Source organism: Schistocerca cancellata, chromosome 8 (genome assembly GCF_023864275.1).
Source record: "Schistocerca cancellata isolate TAMUIC-IGC-003103 chromosome 8, iqSchCanc2.1, whole genome shotgun sequence".
NCBI lineage: Eukaryota > Metazoa > Arthropoda > Insecta > Orthoptera > Acrididae > Schistocerca > Schistocerca cancellata.
The window spans coordinates 331,099,749-331,122,426 of NC_064633.1; the positions used below are offsets into that span (position 1 = coordinate 331,099,749).

The 22,678-nt window shown below is 42.0% G+C and overlaps 1 protein-coding gene across 1 annotated transcript in view; it reads left to right on the forward strand.

The window, feature by feature from the left end:
- Positions 1-20,831, forward strand: part of LOC126095550 (juvenile hormone esterase-like) — a 99,565-nt gene extending 78,734 nt beyond the window's left edge. The window contains exons 7-10 of the mRNA XM_049910329.1: positions 2,325-2,491; positions 6,097-6,220; positions 8,146-8,278; positions 20,604-20,831. Of these exons, the coding sequence (XP_049766286.1) occupies positions 2,325-2,491; positions 6,097-6,220; positions 8,146-8,278; positions 20,604-20,751 (572 nt within the window). The 3' untranslated portion in view covers positions 20,752-20,831. The remainder of the gene's footprint in view (positions 1-2,324; positions 2,492-6,096; positions 6,221-8,145; positions 8,279-20,603) is intronic.
- Positions 20,832-22,678: the final 1,847 nt, after the last annotated feature.

The window sequence follows — 22,678 nt, forward strand, 5'->3', positions numbered from 1 at the left end:
CGGTTCTGAATTGCCCGTTTGAGTTTTTTCAGAGTCTCACAGTACCTGTCAGCGTAAATTGTGGTCCCAGCGGGCACAAAGTCGACCAACAATACCCCTTTCCGATCCCAAAAAACGGTTGTCATGACTTTACCGACATACTGTGTTTGTTTGAATTTCCGCGGCTTTGGCGAAGAAGGATGCCGCCACTGGCGTGATTGTTGCTTGGTCTCAGGTGTAAAGTGGTATGCCCAGGTTTCGTCACCCGTGACAATTGAGTTCAGAAAGTTGTCCTGTTCGGCTGCAAGGCGGTGAAGAAATGCGCGGGAAGCATCAGCTCGTTGCCGCATGTGGTCCTCAGTCAGCATGCGTGGTACCCATTTTGCGCACACGTTCCGGTAGCTCAAATGTTTTCGTTGAAATTCTGTGAGCTGTGCTTCGGGAAACCTCAGGAACCAACGTGCAGAGATCACCCACGGTGATCCGCCGATCTTCAAGCATGTTTTGGTCAACCAACACTGTCTTCTCAAAAACTGACGGTCTCCCGCTCCTTTGTTCGTCGTGAATTTCGGTCCGACCAGCTGCAAACTCTCCCCACCACTTACGAACATTTTTGACATCCATGCACGACTCACCATACACGTTCGTCAATTGGCGATGGATATCAATTGGCGCAGTGCCCTTTGCGTTCAAAAACCGAAGAAATGCGAGCAATTCGCACTTGACGGTAACATCCAACGGGAGCCCCTGTGTCAACGGCTGCCAAGACAAGACTGAGCGCCTCAGTGCGGCGTGCACATGTTTACGCACAGCGCGTGAAGCACTCTTCATAACAGTGTGACCAATCGCCACACAAACAGAGTTCTGTACTTATAAAAAAATAGGAGACCTTACTTTTGGGATTACCCTAATACAACCCACTGCGTTGTCCGCGATGACGCGTGTTCACCAGTGCCCCACGGAAGTGTAACAGGACTGCTCTTAACCTCTACATACATAATGATCTGACGGACAGGGTGAGCAGCAATTTACAGTTGTTTGCTGATGGCACGGCAGTCTACAGGAAGGGTTTGTTGTTGAGTGACTGTAGGAGCATAAGCTGACTTACACAGAATTTCCAGTTGCTGTGATGAATGTCAATTTGCCCTAAATACAGAAAAATGTAAGCTAATACCGATGAGTACGAAAATAAATCCTATTATGTTCTAACACAGCATTAGCAGTGTGCTGCTTAACAATCATATCGACTATATATCTAGGTGTAACGTTGCAAAGCGATGCGGAATGAAATGAGCACATGATGTTGCTAGTAGGGAGGACGAATGCTCGACTTCGTTTTATTGAGAGAATTTTGAGAAAGTGTAGCGCATCTATAAAGGAAACGGTGCGTAGAATGCTAGTGCAACCCATCCTTGACTACTGAGCGAGTTTTTGAGATCTCCACAAGGTCGGATTAAAAGAAGATATCGAAGTAATTTAGAGGAGTGCTGTCAGATCTCTGACACGCAGGTTCGATCAGCACTCGAGAATCATGGAGGTGCTTCGGAAACAACGCTCTTTTCGTGAGGGACTACTGCGTAAATAAGAGAACCAGCATTTGAGGCCGACTTCAGATCGATTCTACCACTATCAACGTGCTTTTCGCGTAAGGACCACGAAGATAAGACGAGAGAAATTAGGAGTCAAAACGAGGCTTATAGACTGCCGTTATTCCCTCGCTCTATTTGCGAGTGGAACAGGAACGGAAATGGCTAGTAATGGTACGTGGTACCCTCCGCCCTGCACCGCACAGTGGCTTGAGGAGTATGTATCTAACTGTAGTTGATAAAGCAGTCGGTTCACAATAACGTTCGATTGCTGCACACTCCTAAATAAAGCTATACTCTGAGCCATGTGGATATTGGTCGTCACAGCTGCTTCAGTTGCCAATATCGAGAGTGGAGCATGGAAAGTTCTAAAGCCTTTAATGACCTTCGTAGGGCAGATCATAGTACTTTTCATTTATTATCTTGTTGATGTTTGTTTACGTTGTCTGTGATGAATCTTCGTGTAGTATTGACAAGGCAAGGAAAAAGATGAACGAAAATAATTAGATGCCAGTACAGACTAGATCTCAACAAACTCCCAATAGACCACACTAGATCTCAACAAACTCCCAATAGACCACCAGACTAACGTGTCAATCTGACATTGATGGTTCGGGAATTTAAAGAAACATGTAAGTGCACGCCACAGGAATCAGAAACTGTTCACCCATAGTCCTGTAGAAGCTGCTGGACTCAAATTTTATAGACTTGTAGCGCGCAGAATCCGGCTGCTTCTGCAGAACTGTTTGTTTGTTCTAGTGACCGAAGCAAAGATCGCGGACTTGAAGGAGAACTTCACAATGCTGATCGGCTCCCAGCTGCCACTGCCCACGGAGGAACAGCGGATTCGTGCTGCGGAGCAGCTGGAGCAATTCTACTTTGGGGACGAGGGCTTCTCCACGGACGACATGCAAGCCGTTATTGATGTAAGTATATGCCATTCGCCACTCTACTGTAGCAGAGAAATCTTCTAAGGTAGTGCTGAGGTGACGTCAGTCACAGAGTCGATTTGAGAGGCAAACTTGGATTGCCCACTTGGATGAACCACATCCTCAACAACAAGTTGAGGTTCTAGGTTTCTGAAAACAAAAGAAATGTTTCAAAATAGTTGCGTGCGTATCTCTACCTGAGGACCAACTTATTTGGAATGGTTTGGATTCTAACATGAGAGGTACTCATTAAATCGATAATCATAAAATGGGGTTTATTGATAGTGTCATAGAAAATACAAAATAAAAAGCTTGTGCTTCCTTAATTCTGCTATCTTGTATGTAATATAATAATACGAGTAATACATGACGGACCCTCATCATTCTGACTCTCCGTAAGGAAACCACGACAAAAATTGCTGTGTAACCCACAACTTTTAAAACGTTTCAAGAGTTCTTATTACAGAATGAGTAAAACATTATCCGAGTTAGTATTTTAAAAAGGGGCAACCATCATTTGTCATTACAATGACAATAATCCATCGAAGTTTATTGGTCCCGTGTTATTTGTAGACAATAACCATCAAACTCACTGCTACATCCAACACAAACGATTGTAAACAGGAATGACCTTTCTTGTATAATATTTAATCTCGTATATCACTTTTTAACTTGGAAAAGCATATTGCTAACCGTTGATACTGTTAAAATCTCGAATAATCGTTGATAGAATTAGGTTAAAAATGGTACAGTCTTGTTTAAAATTCCAAGTTCTCCCAATCAACAGTTGTGAAGCAATAAAATTATCCTTATCTGCTATTGCCTTTTTATAATTAACCACGAAATCATTCAATGTTAGGCTTTACTGTAGCGTTCGTCAGTCATCTTCTAACGAATCCCCTCTTTCACCACAGAAAATGGATTTGAGATCGATTGCCGCGACAGTCCTGACAATAGTAACAAGTTTTCTGGCTTCTCTCTATTCTCATTTAAGTAGGAACGTCCAGTATCGTACGTAAAAGGGTCCTACTGAATCGTAGTAGGGTAAGAGATTAATCCCTAATATGTTTGATCTGCATGATAAAAGCACACAATAGAAACGCACGTGATTACATACGATGACGAACGATTGTATTGGGAGTCATTACACACTTAGGAATTATTAACCGTAAAACACAGCTTTGTCCCAAAGTGTTCTCCAGCACCACACAAAGGATGGACGTACGTGGAGCGCTCATTCATAAAAGATACAAAGTCCACTCCACTACTAGAATTTCGTTGCCGTTAAGCATTTCGTCCAATCATTACTCCGCTAAACTAAGAGCAATGGCTAACTGAGGCAAGATATGGAAGACATCGACAGATAGGACGAGGAACAAAATATGAACACAAGGCCTTAATCTGCACACGAATCTATTGGTATTCAGCAGAATACTATTGATCAGAAACTGAAAATGAAAGCGCTGATACTTTCAAATCTATATACTTTCAAATCTAACTCACACAACTGAATCCGGCTTATACCAAGCCCATTTTCCAAACGAATCACCACACTTACACGTCGGAGTCTGCAGGAAGAGAGTCCGCAAAAAAACTAGGTTCCTCTCGTCCGTTGAGAAAGCGGCGTCGCTTTTTTCTCAAGGGACGGATATGGGGCCCCAAGGATAGACAATCAAGTAAAGTAGAAAAACGAGAGAGCTAACAATCCGCGGTGTGTTCTTTTTTTGTTTTTGTTTTTTTGTTTACTGGAAAAACAGAAAGACGAGTAACGCTCAGGATTCGCTACACGTTAGTTTATTGGAGCTCAAACTGAGCGGAAAGGAACATAAACCGGAAGGTTGGTATGGACACTATTGTGGGAGGGAAACTTCTCTGATGTACTCAGCACATTCGAAAACACACACCCATGCTTCCACATCATGCAGATAAAGAAATCAGGACCCCGTAATGGAAAAGGAAGAGGCTGCTCATCTCAACAGAAAGTAAAACAAAACGAATCATAGCATAATACTTTCCTAAGCATCGGCATGTGTTGAAGATATGATAGTGAGAGCAATGAAACAGTGCCACTAAAAAGCCATGAAACCATAAAATTACATAAAGACATTTAAATATAGTTATCTCCTTACCAGGGCTTTAACATCACTAACACATTAAGGCGAGTTTATATTTCCTACATTTGTGTCCTCACTGCCTTACTGCCTCCTGTACCTGAATAGATTCTTCAGCAGTGTTCCACCTCTCATCACCTTTTCTCCTTTAAGGATTTGATTTTATCTACTGCGGAAGTCAGGATTTTCATACTACCGTCTAACATACAGATAAAACAGCCACAGGTCGCAAACTGTTTCATTTGCCATAACTGGTTTCGATTCTCTGCCGCGAGCACCGTCAGATTACCCTGGACACAACGGGATTAAATGTACGGATCGGTAACACAGTCAAACACCAGTGGCTGTTTTATCTGAGTACTATTTACAACGGTCACTATGTCCTCGGTAGGCCATGCCTGGGTTTGCTACTATAAAACTTAAAGACTGCTGAGAGCGTCAAGATAATACAGTGGGTTCAATCCAAAAGATTACCTACATACTAAAGACCAAAATTAAAAATTTTTATGTATGTTTTTGTGCCTGTATATTAGTGGGATAGTTTGTAGTAGAGAGATATATGCTGTGAACAGTAGTAGTAAATGTATATTGCGATAGATGCCTGCAGAGTTGTCAAATCATTAACAAAGTGAGAAATGATCAACTTGCTACAAATAAATGCGGTAAGGCTAGTACGAATACTCTTTTCGTCAAAACAGAATATTAAGTTAAAATGGCATGGAGAAAGCACGATACGACCCACCTTACAATCACGTATTCTTTTACAGTAATAAAATTTTCATTTCTCTTACTGGAAGAACATGAGTTTATAACTATCAAGGGTTTTATTAACAACGCTGACGCACAAATCTAGGAACCGGAAAGTGAGGGCAACATTCTCAGCGAGCTCAGATGGCGACGGACGACCACAGAATCAATTTCGACTCATATTTGCCATCTGAAAATAGTGAGAGGTACCGCGAAAGACAGACAAAGCATTATGTTTCCTATTCCTAGTAAAGAAAACATACTATAAAGACTGTTAGGGTAAACTGTGTTTCATATGTCGAAAATGCCCTTATTTTTTTGTCTTTCATGTTTACGTCAGAGTATGTTGTCCATCGCTTTCCCAGTGACTGATTCTGAGAGCTCTGCATTTCATTCATCTGGGGTTACTATAACCGTCTCGTTGGAAGAGACGAAGATAAATCTTTTGCGGTCCGTCAGGAGCTGGACATATGGAAGAATTCTGTAGAGATCTGTGAGGAAATCGATCGCGCTCTTTTCAAAGGAGGCGCTTCTTCTCCCTAATGCCAATTAAGTGGCTTAAGCACTCCGAATAAGCTTTGTTTCCCCTATAGTGGTACTGTAAGACGGTTCAAATAGAAAAAAATTTTATACGCTTGTTGCGAAACTCTATCAGGATAGACATCTCAAGTGCTACTTTGTATGTGTTGATGCAATTATCTGCCGTCTCCCAAGTATTTCTACAATGTAACTGTTTATTTCCAGCTGTTTTCAGACTTGTACTTCATACAATCAGCGGACTCCTTCGCTAGGACCGTGGCCAACTCCAACAGCCTACCTGTTCACTTCTATTTCTTCGAGTACAATGGAACTGGCTCTACAGATTACGGTATGTGTTTATCTTGAGACGTTACTGTTGCATGTAAATATAATATGTTCTTGAGAAGCGTAATGATTACATTTAGTCTAGTATTAATGACATCCACAGTATTACCAAAAATTTCGTAGTTCTAACAAACCCCTTATTGCAAGGTGTACTTCCTTTTATGCAGTCTTAGTTTTACAACGTGTGACAATAATGTTAATCCAGAATAACTTTAATTACTGGGTAATAGAAGCTTTCGAAATGTAGTGCTATAGAAGAATGCTGAAGATTAGATGGGTAGATCACATAACTAATGAGGAGGTATTGAATAGAATTGGAGAGAAGAGAAATTTGTGGAACAACTTGACTAGAAGAAGGAATCGGTTGGTAGGACATATTCTGAGGCATCAGGGGATCACTAATTTAGTATTGGAGGGCAGCGTGGAGGGTAAAAATCGTAGAGGGAGACCAAGAGATGAATACACTAAACAGATTAAGAAGGATGTAGGTTACAGTAGGCACTGGAAGATGAAGAAACTTGTACAGGATAGAGTAGCATGGAGAGCTTCATCAAACCAGTCTCTGGACTGAAGACCACAACAACAACAACAACAACAACAACTGCTAGTTGTCTAAATCTATAGCATTTTCTTTTCAGTGTGACGCATTGCTCAGTACGTAGTTGTCAGTTTTGTTTCTTCGAATTTCATAAAGCAATGTAACAAAGACTCAACCTAAACAACTGTCAGCCAGTTACTTTAGCCTATGCTACACACACGCATATAAAGGATGATTCTTTCTATCGTTTCAAAACCTCCGAAGCAACGAATATGACGCTGAAACATTTCAATATAAATAAAATAAAATGTGGTAATGTTCCATAATGCTGATATAATTGTTGCTAGACGTTTTAGATTAGCAATAGGCCTGTTTCGGCATAATCGTCATCTTCAGGTTATCTGCAACTAAATACGCTTTGTTAAAATTGTAACATTATAACTAATAACAATTTTATTTTACTGTGTGCTAGTACTTACTTCTACATTGCAATGTGGCGCAGTCGTTGTCTTATAATCTTACTGTTGCGTAGGTCGTTTCCAACTACAGCCAAGTTTTTAAATATCTGTCTTAATGTCTGTTAATTTCCGTTGTTCGCAGATGTAAGCTACGCCTTTATATACTATTGTGATTTGCAACTAATCCAGCGATGCTGTATTGTTACAATTTGTTTATTCATTTGGAATTATCTATGGCGTGGTATTATAACCTTTGATGCGTTTTTGTAGTGTGTATATATCTCTGTTTTTGTTTTATTACAACTAACCCGAATCGAGCTGTAAGATTTCAATTAAGTTATCTAGAAAATTTTTATGTTTTAGGTCCGTTTGTTCGTTTAATATTTTATCAGGGTCTGTATGTGAGTGTATAAAGATTCCGATTCCTTCCAGAACGCAATGAAAATCTTACATGTAACACAAAAAGGGAATTAAAATGAACACTACTAACACAGTTCATCTTTTGCTTTCTTTTCTAATAGAAAATTGGCAAAATGAATACTTGGGCAATACTGTGTTTGTCAACTAGTAGTATATATAGGGTTGAGTCTTGGTTTTTTTTTTATAATGTGCGTGGAAGATAACAGAAAAATATTTTCTACTGTCAGTTGTAAGACGAAATATTTGTTTTCTTATTGCCAGATTTGATTAAACATAATTTGAGGTTGAACTGTGTTGTGGCCAGCTGTAGTTAAATTCCTCTTACAATGAAGTGTAATGTTCATTAGTAAATGAAGAATTGATATTTTGTACGGTAAAACCACAAGCATGTTCCACACTGTCATGCACACGCTTCCTACCGCAACACCAGAAAACTTTCATGTCAACTGGCTCTGGCCACGGAAACATGCCTATTATATTCCCAACTATGTTTGTTGTAAAAATGTTTTGTAGGTATGAAGCATGCAGGGGAAACTCCGTATCTGTTTCCGAGCAACTCATCGGGACCAGACACGGACCCCAATTCCAATGATGGGCAGGTGGCAGACCTGTTGACAACTCTGTGGACCAATTTCCCCAAATACGGGTAAGGCATGACAATAAGAATTCTACTTATTTAATTTTACCGAGTAATAGCTTCCTAAATCAATAATGACTTGAAAAGTTTGTTAACTAGTGGTATTCCAAATTCACTACTGGCCATTAAAATTGCTACACCACGAAGATGACGTGCTACAGACGCGAAATTTGGCCGACAGGAAGAAGATGCTGTGATATGCAAATGATTACCTTTTCAGAGTATTCACACAAGATTGGCGCCGGTGGCGACACCTACAACGTGCTGACACGAGGAAAGTTTCCAACCGATTTCTTATACACAAATAGCAGTTGACTGGTGTTGCCTGGTGAAACGTTGTGATGCCTCGTGTAATGAGGAGAAATGGGTACCATCGCGTTTCCGACTTTGATAAAGGTTGGATTGTAGCCTATCGCGATTGCGGTTTATCGTATCGCGACACTGTTGCTCGCGTTGGTCGAGATCCAATGACTGTTAGCAGAATATGGAATCGGTGGGTTCAGGAGGGCAATACGGAACGCCGTGCTGGATCCCAACGGCCTCGAATCACTAGCAGTCGAGATGACAGGCATTTTATCCGCATGGCTGTAACTGATCGTGCAGCCACGTCTCGATCCCTGAGTCACCAGATGGGGACGTTTGCAAGACAACAACCATCTGCACGAACAGTTCAACGACGTTTGCAGCAACATGGACTATCAGCTCGGAGACCATGGCTGCGGTTACCCTTGACGCTACATCTCAGACAGGAGCGCCTGCGATGGTGTACTCAACGACGAACCTGGATGCACGAATGGCAAAACGTCATTTTTCGGATGAATCCAGGTTCTGTTTACAGCATCATGATGGCCGCATCCGTGTTTGGTGACATCGCGGTGAACGCACATTGGAAGCGTGTATTCGTCATCGCCATACTAGCGTATCATCCGGCGTGATGGTATGGGGTGCCATTGGTTACACGTCTCGGTCACCTCTTGTTCGCATTGAAGGCACTTTGAACAGTGGACGTTACATTTCAGATGTGTTACGACCCGTAGCTCTACCCTTCATTCGATGCCTGTGAAACCCTACATTTCAGCAGGATAATGCACGACCGCATGTTGCGATTTCTGTACGGGCCTTTCTGGATACAGAAAATGTTCGAATGCTGCCCTGGCCAGCACGTTCTCCAGATCTCTCATCAATTGAAAACGTCTGGTCAATGGTGGCCGAGCAACTGGCTCGTCACAATACGCCAGTCACTACTCTTGATGAACTGTGGTATCGTGTTGAAGCTGCATGGGCAGCTGTACCTGTACACGCCATCCAAGCTCTGTTTGACTCAATGCCTGGGCGTATCGATGTCGTTATTACGGCCAGGGGTGGTTGTTCTGAGTACTGATTTATCAGGATCTATGCACCCAAATTGAATGGAAATGTAATCACATGTCAATTCTAATATAATATATTTGTCCAATGAATACCAGTTTATCATCTGCATTACTTCTTGGTGTAGTAATTTTAATGGCCAATAGTGTATTATCCCGAATATATCATAAATTGTATACCAGTAACCACATAATAATCAATAATAATGTTGCTTAGTCACTGGAAACGAACGTATGTTGTAGTAACAAGTGAAATGATCAGATAGTTTAGAAGACTTTCTGGCAGCCATGTTCTGAACAAATGCCTTCACTAACAACTTTTATTGATTTTAAATCTTTGGTTCTCTCTGTTGATCTCAGCTATGTGTATGACACATTCTAGAGAGATAAGCTGACATACAAAAAGGAATTTTATTTACCCTTGTATCTCAGGGCCTAGTCCAAGCCTGTGTTTTTCCTCATTTGACTACTTGGAAGGCTTATGTGTAAGGTATTTTGAAGGTAATGGTCCCGATTTGCGTTTGGTATGAGTGTGTGTATGGTATGGTTCAAATGGCTCTAAGCACTATGGACTTTACATCCGAGATCATCAGTCCCCTAAACTTAGAACTACTTAAACCTAACTGACCTAAGGACAACCATGCCGAAGTCAGGATTCGAACCTGCGACCGCAGCAGCAGGGCAGTTCCGGACTGGAGCGCCTAGAATCACTCGGCCACAGCGGTCGGCTGTATGTATGAAGTTTGCGTTGTTGATTGTCGTGAAAAAGACGGGAGAGATTGAAAAGTCATGTCGGCACATAACTTAATCGTCTCAGACAGCACTTGGAGGGTCGCCGAAAGTAACACTTTCATTGGAGGAGTTATCGAAAGCAGATCATCATCAAGTCCCTTATGCCTTCTCTCCATAAGATACTCCAGTGAATTTTGGAACTTAGCCCAGAACATCGACGTGAAATTTGGTGATGAAGACACATACACCATTACTTTTCACCCAATCCGGCAGAAAATGGCGATGGGAATCCCTTCACCCGTGCCTCTAACGTCTATAAAGAGCTTTGTAGATTATTGTAACGGACGTCACATCCAGTGACTTGCGGGGCAGAGCACTATAAACAAAAAGATTTGCAAGGTCTGTCCTCAAGGCTCCAAAGTGGTCCGTTGTTTTGGGATCTTAGAATTGAACCCTCCTATATCTGTTAGACGAGCAGATGCTACTGAACGTGTTGTTGCACAAGCAGATGACGTTGTCGTAGTTGTGTATGCAGACTCCAGGCGAGACTTGAGGCAATGACGAATGATGTGCCTCGCTCAGCTGCTGCATTGGTGCAAGTACAACAAACTGATTATTGGTATTCATAAAACCACACACATACGTCTGAAGGGAAGACTTTCTCTTGCCAGAAATCCTTTTTTGAGGCTTCACGGAAACCCTGCAAAACGCAGCACTATTTGTAGGTATTTAAGTGTTCTTCTAGACGAGAAAAGAAACTTCCTAGAAAATATAAAAGCTGGTACTCAGAAATCGGCTAATATTATGAATACGGCTGCCCGTACTGACACTGCTAATTATAAATTGCCGTTGCTTGTGGTGCGGTTATATCACGAAGCTATCTTCTACACCAGGCTGTTCCAACCGAGCTCCAGGGAGCCGGAGCGCTCCGGAGCGCTCACTGCGGCAGCTCGGAGCCCGCGTGGAGGGGGAAAGCGAACTCACTGCCCCCTGGCCGCATACAGCCGCAACTGACGCAATAATCCGTGTTCAATGACAGCTATGACTAGCCGCGGGAGCCCTGTACTTCTATTGGAGGATACCTTTCTATTCATTGAGAGGGATGGTCGTCAGCAGTGTCTTGTATGTCATAAAGTATTTAATTCTGCGAAGAGGTACAATATACGACATTATACGCATCTTCACGCAGCGCACTACGATCAGGTAGAAGGCGTTTCACGCAGAGAACTTGTAGCCAGGCTTAATAACGACATACCAGGAGACGTAAGTTTAAAAACGGTTTCGTAATACAGAAAGTATCAAAATATGCAACATAGTTCTTGTTCTTAATGCGTGTATAATTTTCAGGTGAATGAGAGCGGAGAAAACACTACTGAATCTGCAGTTCGAGCAAGATGCAGGGTCGCTCATATCATTGCGACGAGCGGCAAGCCGTTTTCGGTGGGACAACTCGTAAAATCGTGCATGGTAGCAGTTGCAGAATGTTTGTTTCCAAGGGAGGTGCAGGCAATCGATGGGGTTTGCCTGTCGAAGCAGACAATGTCTCGTCGAATCCTGGACATGGCAGCGGATTATGAAACACAGATCAGGAAAAAGGCGGAGAGCTTTGTTGAATTTTCGCTAGCGCTTGACGAAAGCACCGACATATCGGACTGTACTCAGCTTGCAGTCTTTGTGCGTGGTGTCGACATGGAGCTGAAAGTAACTGAAGAACTCTTGGATGTGGTACCACTCGATGACACCGCAACAGGACGTGACATTTTTGAAGCTGTTTGTGAATCAGTGGACAATATGAATTTGCCGTGGGATAAGCTCCATTCTGTAGCGACATACGGTGCACCACAAATGATTGGGCGTCACCAAGGATTTGCTTCTCGTTTGAAAAATAAACTCAGGGATGAATTCGGGAAAGACATTTTGACTCTTCATTGTTTTATTCACCAAGAGGCACTGTGTGCTGCAACAGTAGAGCTAGGTGGCGTAATGAAAGATGTCGTGAAATGCGTGAATTTTGTGCGGCGTCACGGTATGAATCATCACCAATTCAAATGATTCCTGAAAGATATGGAAGCGGAGTATGGGGATATACCTTACCACAGTGCAGTTCGTTGGCTAAGTCGGGGAAAAGTTCTTCATGTTTTCTTTGCCATTCGTGAGGAAATATCCCATTTTCTCGAAATGAAAGGGGAAGAAATGCGTTGTCTGAAAGATATAAAATGGATATCTGACCTGGCGTTCCTATCTGACATAACTATGCATCTGAATAAATTAAATCTGTCATTGCAGGGCAAAGGGCAGCTAATCGTTGACATGCACGACGAGATCAAAGCGTTCATGGAAAAGTTACGTTTATTTGAGAGGCAGATGAGTAATGAACATTTAACGTTCTTCAATCGTCTTGCTTCTTTAAAAATACCAGAAGGTACTACTTCCGGCGATTACCAAGCAAAGTTAAAGCAGCTCACCACGTCGTTTGAAACACGATTCCGAGACCTCACTAGTTTGGAAATGGAACTTAAGGTGTTCAGCACTCGTTTTTCAGTTTCCCCCGATGCTTGTCATTGTCACTTTAATTAGAGATTACTGATTTGCAAAGTTCAACTTTGTTGAAAGAGAGGTGCTACAACACGTCGGATCTGTCACGATGGTATCGTTCATTACAGCAAAAAACATTTCCCAAGCTTCACAACAATGCCACTCAGATCATGTGCATGTTGGCACGTATTGTTGTGAGCAGCTTTACTCAGCAATGAAAATAGTAAATAGTAAGGAACGATCGTTTCTTCAGGATGTAAGAATGAAGCTCATCCTCCGCATTAACGCTGCGAACACTTTGACGCCTGATATTTCCGATCTTGTAATGAAAAGAAAGTATCAAGCTACAGAGGCCCAATAAATTTAGTATGCAATTTCTTATAAAACAGTTGTTTCTTATTTATTTCCCGAATATCGTATTTCCTGGTGTAGCATGTCATCACGTCTTATCAGCTAAGAGTATGAGGTTGTCGATCTTGTAAGACGCAGCTGGCACATCAAAACGCTTGCCTTGCCGCCTGCCTCAGGCAGCCGTGCCACGCGCCGGCGTGCCGGCCCACTCGAGTGGCCACAGCGAGCGACGCGGCTCCCTGGAGCAGGGAGCGCTCCGCGGCTCACACCGGAGCCGACCAGCTGGAACAGCCTGTTCTACACCGTTGCGGGCGTCCCTACCAGGGTCTGGAGGCATCGCCTTCGACAAGGAAGCTGCGAAACAATACTGTGCCCAATTCAGTGAAGCGTACTTCTGAGGCTCACCGGCGTCTTGCGCACTGTACTGGCCGAGGACTTGCTGGTGACTCAAGGGATATGTCCGATGGATATCGTTGTACGTTACAGGGCAGTGGTGTATTCATTGGGGCGTGGGCAATGTGATCGTGCGTACGAGATCACATCACTCATATTACTGATAAAAGACGTTTACAAGCCTGCAAGTTAGATGAATGGCAGTCTGACTGGAACACTAGAAGCACAGCATGTTGCCAGTTATCGAGAACAGCTCCAAACTGCGCAACACTGCTCTTAGTCGAGGTATGGTGCACCTATTGACAGGTCACGATCCATATCCCAAACATATGCATCGAGTGGCATGTATACTCCTGGAAATGGAAAAAAAGAACACATTGACACCGGTGTGTCAGACCCACCATACTTGCTCCGGACACTGCGAGAGGGCTGTACAAGCAATGATCACACGCACGGCACAGCGGACACACCAGGAACCGCGGTGTTGGCCGTCGAATGGCGCTAGCTGCGCAGCATTTGTGCACCGCCGCCGTCAGTGTCAGCCAGTTTGCCGTGGCATACGGAGCTCCATCGCAGTCTTTAACACTGGTAGCATGCCGCGACAGCGTGGACGTGAACCGTATGTGCAGTTGACGGACTTTGAGCGAGGGCGTATAGTGGGCATGCGGGAGGCCGGGTGGACGTACCGCCGAATTGCTCAACACGTGGGGCGTGAGGTCTCCACAGTACATCGATGTTGTCGCCAGTGGTCGGCGGAAGGTGCACGTGCCCGTCGACCTGGGACCGGACCGCAGCGACGCACGGATGCACGCCAAGACCGTAGGATCCTACGCAGTGCCGTAGGGGACCGCACCGCCACTTCCCAGCAAATTAGGGACACTGTTGCTCCTGGGGTATCGGCGAGGACCATTCGCAACCGTCTCCATGAAGCTGGGCTACGGTCCCGCACACCGTTAGGCCGTCTTCCGCTCACGCCCCAACATCGTGCAGCCCGCCTCCAGTGGTGTCGCGACAGGCGTGAATGGAGGGACGAATGGAGACGTGTCGTCTTCAGCGATGAGAGTCGCTTCTGCCTTGGTGCCAATGATGGTCGTATGCGTGTTTGGCGCCGTGCAGGTGAGCGCCACAATCAGGACTGCATACGACCGAGGCACACAGGGCCAACTCCCGGCATCATGGTGTGGGGAGCGATCTCCTACACTGGCCGTACACCACTGGTGATCGTCGAGGGGACACTGAATAGTGCACGGTACATCCAAACCGTCATCGAACCCATCGTTCTACCATTCCTAGACCGGCAACGGAACTTGCTGTTCCAACAGGACAATGCACGTCCGCATGTATCCCGTGCCACCCAACGTGCTCTAGAAGGTGTAAGTCAACTACCCTGGCCAGCAAGATCTCCGGATCTGTCCCCCATTGAGCATGTTTGGGACTGGATGAAGCGTCGTCTCACGCGGTCTGCACGTCCAGCACGAACGCTGGTCCAACTGAGGCGCCAGGTGGAAATGGCATGGCAAGCCGTTCCACAGGACTACATCCAGCATCTCTACGATCGTCTGCATGGGAGAATAGCAGCCTGCATTGCTGCGAAAGGTGGATATACACTGTACTAGTGCCGACATTGTGCATGCTCTGTTGCCTGTGTCTATGTGCCTGTGGTTCTGTCAGTGTGATCATGTGATGTATCTGACCCCAGGAATGTGTCAATAAAGTTTCCCCTTCCTGGGACAATGAATTCACGGTGTTCTTATATCAATTTCCAGGAGTGTAGTAACACACCAATCTGTGAACGTGGACAGGAAGCTTCCGCTAATCATATGTTTTTCAAATTTCCCCTTTTTCAGAAAGAGAGAGATTGCAGACTATTAGACTGCGATCTGCAAACAAATCTAACTGGCCGAAACTTGGGGACCACAGTTGCTATCCAAAATGAAATTTCCACACTGCAGCGGAGTGTACGCTAATGTGAAACTTCCTGGCAGATTAAAACTATGTGCCGGACCGAGACTCGAACTCAGGATCTTTGTCTTTCGCGGTCTAGTGGTCTACCATCTATGCCATGTCTCCGCAATATCCTTCTTTCGAGGAGGGCTAGTTCTAAAAGGTCTGCAGGAGGGCTTCTGTGAAGTTGGGAAGGTAGAAGACGAAGTACTGGCGGAATTAAAGCTGTGAGAAGGGTCGTGAGCCGTCCCTGAGTAGCTCAGATGGTACAGCACATGCCCATGAATGGCAAAGCATTCCACTGCAGATCGAAAATTTGACTGTGGAAACATCCCCCAGGCTGTCGCTAAGCCATGTCTCCGCAATATCCTTTCTTCTAGGAGCGTTAGTTCTTCAAGGTCTCAGTAGAGCTTCTGTGAAGTTTGGAAGGTACGAGACGAGATACGGTTGGAATTGAAGCTGTGAGGACGGCTGAATAATGGGGTGGAAAAGAATAAGAGTTTATTCTTTATCAAACTCCAGATAAATGTTCATATCTGATCTAAACATATCATTAATGGCATAAAAAGTGATTGCGATGCGAATTCGGCACTGTGATAAAGTGGTTTGTAATTTAGAAGCACGCACGTCTGGGTTGAAACTGCAATGAGCACAGTTCCGCCGACGTCTAGTATGAGTCTGTGCAAAACACTGCGCGTCCTGGCAGGCTCGTGGAGTTTAGGTTAGGTCATCGGAGGCCATGGTAACATGTGCAAGTTCCTGGGTCGTCATCATGTCAGTCTGGGTGACGCGATATTGATAGCAGTGGATGAAGGAATTTAGACCGAGGTGCACAATCCGTTACGTATGCAGCCAACACTATTAAAACATGTACCTTAGAAATAATAGTGTTGCAATCACATTTTATTTAGGGACAATAATTTGCAGGGCTGCGAGATTCAAACATGTGTTAATAGAGTTGGAAGAGGAATAATTAAAATTGAATGGCAATGGAGTGATAAAAAATCCTAGTAAAAATACAGACCAAATATATTAAAATTAGAACATGTTTCATTACAGAGACACACAGTAGGGAGGAAATTACGGTGCAGGCTAGATTTACAACACAAAGTATAAAAAAGTTACAGATATTGAACGGATTTCGGAAAGAATAACGAGATATTTTTAAAAGTAAACAATAGAGATTTTATGGAAATCATTCAAGTCATTTACCGAGATGCTCGCATTCTGGAAGTATACTTACCGGATTTGCGCAAGATAACATCGTATACGTGGCATAACATTTGCTCGAAGGGGATGTTCGACACATTCAGACGGTATAGTTCATTACTGTTGCAATTCACCAATTTCTTATCAGGATGTAGGAGACAGAGCAGTAAATTCCATTATGAATAAAAATGAGATTTTAATGAGAAATTAGGACACAAAATAAGGACTCTTCAGTGGGGAACTCTGGATATGTTACAAATGACGATGATAAGTATTACAAAATTTTGCGTATTTCCCGTTAATACATTCTTCCACAAGGAAACAAGTAGTAAATGTCCATGATAAGAATCAAATGGAATTAAAATAAAAGTGACTATATTGTAGCAAACAACAAAGAAATTGTATAGTATGTGATGACCCTAAACCATTTTACAATTTTAAATGATCTTAGTCACGTAGGAACTGGAGCAAAAATAAATGAAAAAATCTTGTAACGAACACTCATCAAGCAGCAAATCAGAAATGTATACTATGATAATTTATATAACAAGGGAATTTTATTACATGAAGCTTCATAGTAAATTTAGGTATACGTAGATGAAAGAGGATATTATTTAACAAAGATTATTATGCAAATAAGAAAGATATTTCAGATATGAAGAAAGTTAAAGAAACGAAAATCTCAAGTGGAACAAGGCAGCAGTGAAAGAGACAAGATTTCCAACAAATGATAGAGGGAATGTTACAGAATGTGTTGGGTTAATCTAAATTATGCGTAAATAGATTCGAGAGTATGTGAGAAAACAACGTCAATTTGCATAAAAGAAACAATTGAAAATAGTGAAATGGTATGGAGAAAACATGCAGAACCTAGTGCTGGCTAAACGTCACATTCCATTTCTTAAGATGACGTAGCTAGCAACATTGTGTTGTCTAAGAGATGAATCTGCAACAAGAGCAATTACGATGTGATAATTAGATGCTGGTGGTGCAATAGAAATGCAGAAAGTTAAATACTACGTGAAGAACTTGTTGAATTACTTAAGGAATACAGTTCTAGAAAACTGGAAAAATGGTGTAATTATGGTACTTCGCGAGGCAAAAACTTTTGTACCTATCAACCAACTCTCCAAAAAGGACAATGCCCTTGAGAAACATTTGTACACTGAAGAATATATACGTCAGTAAAATGCTTCCATTTAACATCGTCATGGCAGTGGAAAACTCAGAAATAGATGAGGAACCAGGATAGGGAATAACATAATTTTATGACCCAAATCATTCTTACCAGTCCAAGTGGAAGTTTTCAGGTCTTTGAACTGCGGAAACTGTGCTACTGAAATACACTTATACCACCTTTGCTTAGGTGACAACATTTTGGTGTTTGCTTTTCGTGCAAATAAAATTCCACAACCAATGTGAAACACTAGAAGGGCATCTATGAGTGTTGACCTAAAAATCTATTACAGTAATACGAAAATTATCTATGACCAAAACATGGAAAATAAAATGCTTCAGATGAACAATGAAATTGTACTACTGTTGCTGTATGTTTTTTGCTTGGGGCAGCTGAAGACAACGAATCACTCGATGGATACAGAAAGAAATTATCGAAAGAGTTGATATGGCCTCGTGTCCACACAGTAGAATAATCTATATTCTGATTTACTATATCTGAAAAATGGAAAGTTTATAATCTGGATGTATTACAAGCATTAAGATTTGGAAGTCAAGCGTCGACATTTAACTGGAGGCTGTTCTACAAGTCCTGAAGCTTTGCCTTTTTTATGGTTATAGCCTTTTCACCATATTGGACTACTCAGAACGTTGAAAATCAATGACTCCTATTACCAATATTTTATCCTACACTATTAGCTAATTTCAGTACGTGGTCATTATCAATTGATTCATAAATTAAAAGTGTAAACTTGAGAGCGTTGTGATTGAGTGAAACCTACAAGTATACTCTGAAGAGTGGAATGATTTCATCATAGGAACTCCAGAAACGTCCAGTGGATGCATAGTGAGACTGTATTTGTTGATTTCTTTCAAACAATGTGTACCGGTACAGCTTTATATGAAAAAAGGAACAACTCTGAATAACAATGACAAACTTAAGATTTATTTATCGATTTCGATATAGATGGACTATGTCAAGACGCATTATGAATCCAGTATCAAAGCCCAGTTCAGTCAAAGACCACGTGTTTGTACATAAAAGCTTTAAAAAGTATAAAAAGAGCATCCCAGTCTACTACAGCACAAATAGTTCTAATATGTTGTGTGATTAACGGGAGAACCAATACTGCAATGATGCAATGATGGTACCAGCAACTTCCATAAGATGTGAATGGGCAACGTCATACAAAACTACTCTCCGCAAGGGCGTTTGGAGAAAGACTGTGAGAACAACATGTCCCATGGGATCATTCCAAACGTGCCCTACGATATTAATGTCGAGGATCATGCTGATAATTTCTACCGCTGAAGTGTTTGTTGCTGAATTTATTCACCTGCTAGACGAACGCTGTGTTGTCGAAGTTTTGTCGACATACAGAAACGTTTTCTGCAGACAGTTTTGCACAGCTTGAGTCTGTTTAAAGAAGGGCTACTGTACTGAATACTTATTTCCAGATAACTAATCTCTGGTAAGCAGAAACCTGCAAGTCATGGCTTAATACTACATCGCCTTTAAGGGAGGTTCTTTGGTGTCAAAGTCTGTTCCATATACGTTCTTCTATTGTATTACACGCAATCCAGCAGCCACCAAGTGCAAACGTCTGTACAATAAAGTTACCAAGTTAATCGTACGATTTCGTATAGACAGTACACTTAACACTGTAATAGGCTCTCGATTTTGCACTAGATGACCGCTGGAAAATGTATAATGGGCACATGTGTATATGACAGATTCTGAAAGTAAAAGGCATCATGCATTTGCCCCCTAGAAACCTTCCTTATACTTGCTGCACTGTTAAACCATGACTAGTTCCCTGGAAATAAAACGTTGTCTAAAGCGAGAGATGTTTCCGTGATGCCTGTCTTTTGTACAAGGATGCCGTCTTCTACATTCTCAGCATGAACCAAATCAGCAACATAGGTTCACTGTCTGGTCGACACATTCTTTTCACAATGTTTGACAAACTTCTCACTAAATAAAAACACGTTAGCGCTTGCTAATGAAACAGACTCACCCAAGAGGATAACGTTTGTCATCGACCTCTGTCCCGTGTACATGTTAAGAGCCATTTGAAAAATATTTCTGTTGTGACTGGATGAAAGTGTTACTGCTAAATTGCATGCCGCCTTCCCGAAGTCTTATGCGAATAGTTGTCAATAACACTATTATGTCAATGTATTCATAAGAGCTCATCGTGATTTGATGGTATCGCATTCTTAGTACCATAGATCATAACAAAAAATAACGGTCCCTTCCTGAATCTCCTGAACGTTGAACCTGTGGTCAAAAATTGTTGCCACGAACACCTAGCGATTCTTACTCTATGCAACTGATATTGAACTTCCATTGCTGCTTGTGGCAAGAATACGACTTCATAATGCGAGGTGTCTTCCTTTAATCCCACAGCATCCAGTGTACTCTCAGATAATGTTTCTGCCTCTTTCGCGGTAAGGATGATACTGTTAATCATTGCATTATGCCGTACCTTAAAAAAATTCGTTTGCGTTTCGGCACACGTAAGAATTAAGTGCATATGTCGAAGTTCAAGGAGAGCAGCGTCATTGTTCGTCTTACCTCCCACAGGTATGTACAATTTATCACATTGCTGTTTTTCGTATTCCAGTGATCCGGCGCCATCCGGAAGTCCAGTGGTGTGGGAAACGTTGACGGCGAATGCTTCCAACTATCTGGATATGCAACTGGAGTTTACAACACGTCAGGACGTCCTCAAGGAACGGATGGATTTCTGGAGAGATATACTAGCTTCTTAAAGAGCTGAATGCTGTGATATTCTTTGTTATGTTCTGCTCACTGCAAAATACATTTTAATGCGTTTAGTTTGAAAACAACATTTAATCACAATGCCAGTCTGAGTTTCATTTCAAGTTCTGACCCACAGTTTCTTATTTAAAGTTTTTAGATGTGCATGTTCCAGTGGTGATTTGTTGTTTGTAGTCCAGCATGATATAGTAAGTATGTTTCCGTGCTAAATGAAGTGCCCAGTTTTTTTTCATATTCCCAGTCCTACATTTGCGTTCTCTCATAGAAAGGTCACACTCCAACTATTCAAGTATTTTTTATGAAAATTATTTGTAGTAATTAATATAGTTTCCTTGCAAAAAATATGAAGTTACACAGTTACTTGTCACCTGAATCTACTCGAAGACTTCAGAGAAGGATGCACCTTTAAGTTCCAGAGCAAGTGATTGAAACAAATTTCGAGAAATTCTGGAACACTCAAACAGAGCGACGCGTGTAAAAAACACGTCCTGTAACAACGCGTGTTCGGAAAGAAAATAGTTGTTGAGATATGTACCATTTTAAAATTTGTGTCGAGAAGGGTCAGTCCTCAGTATTGTAGGCAGTTTTCTTGTTGACATTCACTGCTCATTATTTCACGCTTATGTTTGTTTCTTTAGTAAGTCGTGAGACACCAACAGTATATTCAGCACTCCTGGCATTACAACAAGATTAGCAAATACAGAAAACTGCAACCAGTCAATTTCCTGAAGCAGTTATTTCTTCCATGAAGCTGTTTTCGAATTTTTTTCAGTCTCATCTTCAGACGATGTACAGGAGGCTACATAGCTATTTCAAAGTATAATGCTGGGTGCTGGCTTGCAACTGTATCCATCTGTCTACATCCATTGCGATTGACAGTTGGCATCACATCACTCTCTTTTACAGGATATGTATGCGTATACGCTGTAATATTGAAACTTCGGCAGAATCCAGCATGTGCAGTACAACTGTCACTTGTTACAACAAGTATAAGTCATTTTGCAACAGGCGTATTCATTCGTTTTTAATTAAAGCTTAAACTCGAATCTCCATAACAAAATATCCGGTAACTGACAGCACTAGAGCATTACTGTCACGACAGACAGGACGGGAGGGGGAAAAAAGTCCCGTGAAATTCAGTTTATGTCAACTGTAACGCTGTGTGACAGCAAACGTGAATGCAGTAACTACGGACATGCTTGGAAAAGTATGCAACGAAGTTTACTGTCATCTACATATGTGCCTTAAGTCACTTGGATGAGACATGAAACTTCTGTGAAATATAAATGAAAACTGAAATCCATTGAAAAACAAAAACTTTATATTCCAATTGGTCAGCGAAAATGGCATAGGATATAGTCTTAGAAATCAGATAAATCTTTAAGAAACACCTTGAATGTCTTTGATATGTGAAATGAAAGAATAGCTTCGATTTTCAGTGTCACGTTTACCAGGTATATTCTCTGATGAAACTTTGACAACAAGTAAAATTGTACATATCACATTCAATTTGTATAAATTGTCCTCTCTTTCCGTAACACGCTTGTCAAGTATCAGAGCTCGATAGCTTTAATTTGTAAACTCCCACACTTGGTCCTTCATTTTGTACGCATGCAAATATCGCTAGACGATAAGAGCACATACTTTATGGTACTCGAGCAAACACTCATGATGTCATATCGTCTCTAAATTCTCGTACCTACATAGACATGGAAGTTCGATCTCCAGTCTAGGTACACCAGATATATGGTGCGGAAAGAAGTCAGTTTTATTGTTTGTTTAAATTAATTAGGAAATTGAATACTGTTAACATTCTATGGCTGATGTAGGCTATTAAAAACTATAAATTAGCATCTTACTACTCCAAAAGCACAATGGGGTTATAAACAGCTTTCAAAGACACTTATATGTATAAGA